This window comes from Lactuca serriola, chromosome 8 (genome assembly GCF_051521515.1).
Source record: "Lactuca serriola cultivar US96UC23 chromosome 8, Lser_US96UC23_V15, whole genome shotgun sequence".
Classification (NCBI taxonomy): Eukaryota; Viridiplantae; Streptophyta; class Magnoliopsida; order Asterales; family Asteraceae; genus Lactuca; species Lactuca serriola.
Window position 1 is genome coordinate 228,517,425 of NC_136415.1, and position 5,110 is coordinate 228,522,534.

At 33.4% G+C, this 5,110-nt stretch overlaps 1 protein-coding gene across 2 annotated transcripts; it reads left to right on the plus strand.

Moving 5' to 3' along the window:
• The first annotated feature begins 424 nt into the window (after positions 1-424).
• Positions 425-3,697, plus strand: LOC145069435 (uncharacterized). 2 transcript variants are annotated; one of them, XM_079016368.1, is made up of 3 exons: positions 425-700; positions 836-1,437; positions 1,615-3,697. In XM_079016368.1, exons 2-3 carry the CDS (start codon positions 1,353-1,355, stop codon positions 3,450-3,452), a joined length of 1,923 nt encoding a protein of 640 aa, XP_078872494.1. In that variant the 5' UTR covers positions 425-700; positions 836-1,352; the 3' UTR covers positions 3,453-3,697. The 2 variants fall into 2 exon arrangements, with proteins under 2 accessions (XP_078872494.1, XP_078872493.1); XM_079016367.1 differs by having other exon boundaries at positions 425-1,437.
• Positions 3,698-5,110: the final 1,413 nt, after the last annotated feature.

Genomic DNA, 5,110 nt, shown 5'->3' on the forward strand with positions numbered 1-5,110 from the left:
TAATTGATTTACCACGTGACATTATATTTTTGTGATTTTGTATAATTCAATCTCCATAGACTTAAAAATATAAAACTATAAAGTACTTGATCCACCTTACGGGAAGAAATTAAAATTAAATGCAGCAAATCGGTCTCTACACTTTTATGTGTAAAAGTGTAGATATAATTCATATGTTTGCACGTTTATAAGTACAAACTTATTTTTCTACCAAATATAATGTCAAGTTTTTTTTTTTTTTTATTATGACTTGTCATATTCTTTTTGCACTTTTAAATGTAAACATTTTACATGTTTCAGTTGTTTAAAAGGGTGAACAACTTTACAAAAATGAATTAGACATTTTACTTAGCCAGGAAGGAATGAAAATAATCACACTATAATCTTAATTTGTTTTATAAATATATACTCCTATTGAATATCAATACCAAAAAATATTGTTTAAAGCAATAATTTAATTCATTCCGAATATAGTGATTTACTATGTTGTAAACATTCAAACATGATTTTCAAATCATTTTGGAATATGTTTATTAGCATGTGTGTTTTTAAAAGTATATAACATTAGGGTCGGCCAAGAGCATGTGTCGAGTGTGTGACCGGTCAAGACCGACCCATGTCGTCTAGGGGGGCCGGATTTTTGTTTTTTGCATACATCAGTGTTCGCAATGGATCAATGACAGATCGGTAACGGATCAGTGTAAGATTATCTATTGTACTATCGTTCATTTGTTTTTATTTTTTATTTATAGAAATTATAAATTTATTGTAGTATTCTTAATTTTTGCTTATATAAAAACGAATACATAGAAATCTATTTTTATTTTTCGTATAGGGCTTTCAAAAACTGTCGGCAAGTCATGTATAAGACAAGGTAGTTAATATAATATAGAAAAGCTTAAATTGATTTTTTTATATTATTTTTAGCAAGGTAAAAACTATGATAATTAAATTGTCACAACAAGAAATGGAACAATTTGATGAAAAAGTTTATAGACTTTTATTCGTTTTGAATAAAGTGATTTATTAGAGTATATAAATTATGATAAGAAATTATTGACAACATTAACAGTTAAGGCAACAATCAGAAAAAGAAAAAAAAAATCTTAGGTAAATTAATATCATAGGCTTTTTTTTCTTCTTCTTTTCTATATATAAAGGATTCAGTTCATTGACTCTGTTGATTCTATTTTAGCATTAGAGAATTAACCAAATCGAATAAAATTAATATCAAAATACATGGAACTCTTATAAATTGCTATCTTCGCATCATCAACTTCATGTTCTCTCGCCATTCTTTCTGGTCTACGAAAGCTAAGTACTAGTAAAATTTTCTGTAAACACAACCAATCATGCCTTCTGGTCCAAAGAAGAGGAGGGCATCAAAGAGGAAGAAGGGTCCCAACGGAAGATTTATAGATCCTGCTACAGGTGAAGGTAAGATCGTGTTTTCTTTAATTTGTAGAAAAGTAGAAGCACTTAGAGGCATTAATGATATTCTAAGGCTTCTTTGCTGGATTCTCTAACTTTTTTTTTACTTATGTGTACATGTTCAGCTATCCATGATGAACTTAATTTAACTGACTCAACCTTTCTTTTGTTGTCTGTGCGTAGAAGAGAATCATGTTGAGGTGCATGAGAGCGTAAACAATGAAAGGGAAATGAGTTTTGGTGATGAGAAGGTTTGTCACGCTTTTGATGAAATGGGTTTAAAGGAATCTCAGTCTGTTGATATTCAAACGGGTCTTAAAGAGAATGTGAAAGAAAGTGAAGATGTTCAAGTTCTTAACAAATCTGAATATGTTGATAGAGCCCTTCTGCAAGCGCCTCTGAATGAGCCTATCTTAAAGAATCCAGAAGAAAATGGATGTGGTGAAGTTGTTGAAAGTGCATCTCAAATGTCACCGGTGGTTATGAAGGAGGGTGAAGAGACTTCCATGGGAGGTGTTCTTGAAGAACGTTTAGAAGAGCCAATCGGACGTTCTTTAGATGAAGCACAAGAAATGGTGACGACAGTTGACCAGTCGATTCTACCTTCTGAAGAGGGTCATGATTTGTCTATTTCGTCAAAAACGAATGTTGAGAAATCCTTAAAAGATGATCAAGATTCTGTGGTTGAAGATGTTGTTGAAAGAAACAAATTTACTGAAGTTGGTGAAAGTGATGATCATGTTAATGAAGTTGTATCAGTTATGAAAGAGGGTGAAGAGATGTCGACAGAAGGTGTTCTTAAAGATTCTTTTGAAGAGCCAACTGAAAGTTCTTCACAAGAATTATCCATACCTAAGAAAGAGATTCAAGATTCTTTAGATGAGTCAGTTATTGAAGTGGATGTAGAGACAATATCCTTTGAAGATGCTCCAGATTCTTTCGAAACACCACTTGGAAGCCCTTCAATGGCGGACTATATGTCTCCTATTGAAGGCGATGATCATTTGATCAATGGTTATATGAACCAGCAATTTCAACGTTCTTTACCTTCAAAGTCGATACCTTTGAGTAAAGTTCAAGATCTTTCTTTACCATTTGAGTCAGTTAATGAAGTAAATGTGCGGATATCCTTGGAAGATTCTCAACATTCCTTCAAAGAGTCAGGGGGAAGCTCTTCTCCTGTTGATGTGTCTTATGTTCAAGAAATTAAGGAATGTGGTGAAGTTGGTGAAAATGCATGTCATGATGACTCAGTTTTGAAGGAGAATGGACATATGTCCATGGAAGATCCTTTTGTAGAGACATCGTTAAAAGATGGTCAAGATTCATTCACAGAGCCACTGGGAGACTTTCCTATGGATAATGTGTCTTCAATGGATCATGATCTTCAAGAAATGGTTAATCATGTTGACTCAGTTATGGAAACGAATCCAGACACCTCCTTAGATGAACATGATTCTTCAGACAATGTTCATATAAATGGTTATGGGGTTGAGCAAATTGAATGTTTTCCACATGAGCCACAAGTAGTGTATAAGACAGCTGATCTGATTGTTTTGAAGGAGATACCAATAGAAGTTCAAGACGATTTGATAGCAGATGAGTCAGTTATATTAGCGCATATAGAGACATCCTTCAAAGAAAGGTCACTAGGAGACTCTTCTATAGATGATGTGTCTTCTATGTATCATTGTCATCCACAAATGGTTAATGATGTTGAATCGACTATAAAAGAGGATGAAGGGATCCCAATAGAAGGTGCTCTTGAAGAAAATTTCAAAGAGCCAAATGTAGATACATCCTTCAAAGTTCCATTAGGATTAATCTCTTCTTCACAGGTTAATGGGTCTCCTGTTGAAGATAGTGGTCAAAGGAATGACATGGTTGGACTAGTAAAGACATTGTTGGAAGAGATACGTCGGATAAGAGCATTTTATGAAGAGGGTCTATGTCAAACTACCGAAATACATTTGCGTATTTGTCGAGTTTTGGAAAAGCTTGATTCAGGCGAGCTAATTTGAAGATGATACTCTAGTATTTCTCAAGTTTTTGTTTTAACCTTTTCAATATCGTTTATTAATATATTGCACGGATATTGATTAACTAGCCAATGAGGATTTTATCACAAGTAACCATTTTTTTTTCTTTTTTGTAAAATAACAATTGTCACTGGAAGATTGTATTCCGGAATATTATATTTCGGATTCCAGAGAAGCATTTGAGTTGACATTTAGAAAATTTTTATTGATGGGATGATTTAATTAAATGATGTGTGTTGGGTTACTTTACTTAATAAATTAAAATGCCAAAGTACTTTATGATTTCTTCCTAACTATTTATGATTTTCCACCTAACATTCAAATTTATTACATTTCTGGCATACCTCCATATATATGATCTATTTCAACTAGTTTATATTTGAATACCAAAAACCTTTCAAAGCGTATTTCACACCGAAGTCAGTAAGCCATTCTCTAAAATATCTTCCTACCGGTTAAAATTAATTTCCGATGATAGTTTTCCTTCACCCTCCAAGAATTCACTAAGGTATTAAGGCATCTCTGAGTCTATGATGGATATGTAAGAAGCTAAAGAAGCGGATTGTGAAAAACTGAATCAAGAGTCTAAGGTACTAAGGAAACAAGTACAGAAGAAGTTATGGGCTACTAAAGAGAAGAAAATTGGATATTAGAAACAAAGGAATAAATCCAAGCCAATAGGTGTTGGATAAAGAAATTTGAATGTGACCGTGAGATTATATTTGACGAATTTTGGCAAATTCGTGTGAAAATATATGGAATAAAAGCATGGGTTGGTTAACAGAAAGAGAAATTATCACATGAGTAAAATGCAAATATGTTTAAAAAATAATAAAATGTCTAATAAAACGTCGGCTTATTTGGTGGTGCTATGATTAATGCTCATTTACCGACCAATAACATCTCTAGTAACTAACTTACGAAAACCCCACACTTCTCTCTCGTTGTAATGTTGTGGTACATCTTCAACCTTCATAAGTATAAGTATGAAACTCTCGAGGGGGATTACATGTGTAGGTTGGGTACCTCGGTACCGGATAGTTACTAAGATTTTGTAGATACCATATTGCATAGCGATAAACTAGGTTCTGGTTTCTGAACAATAATTAACATGCAAGGAAGTATTACAGATAGTAAGCACGGACCACACGAAATCCAAAAACCACAAAAAACCAATGGTCATTCCTAATATTTACCGGGATCTATAGTTACACAAATAGTTGAAAATAACATATTATTATAGTACATTTCGTTATAGGTGACTAATACTCGGTGGCGGACCTTAGTGGTGCCCCAGGGGTCCTGGGTCACTGTTCCGACGCCGGCACGTAGTGTAAATTTTTTTTTAATGTTTTTTCCATTGGGTGCACCGGCTTAAAACACGAGTAACACTACTAATATAAATTTATTTGAAAATTTTTTTTAATGTCACCCCTACGAAAATGTTTTGCGTCCATCACTGCTAATACTTATGTAATGTATATGTAATATAAGCACAAGTATATCGTATAAACATTCAGACCAAGATGGGTAAAGGCTTCTATCAACTAGTTCACGTCAATCCTTTACTTCAATGCTAAAAGCTGATGGTACAACTGTCTGACGAGCATGGTCATGCTTTTTCTCAAGAAGTAAAGATA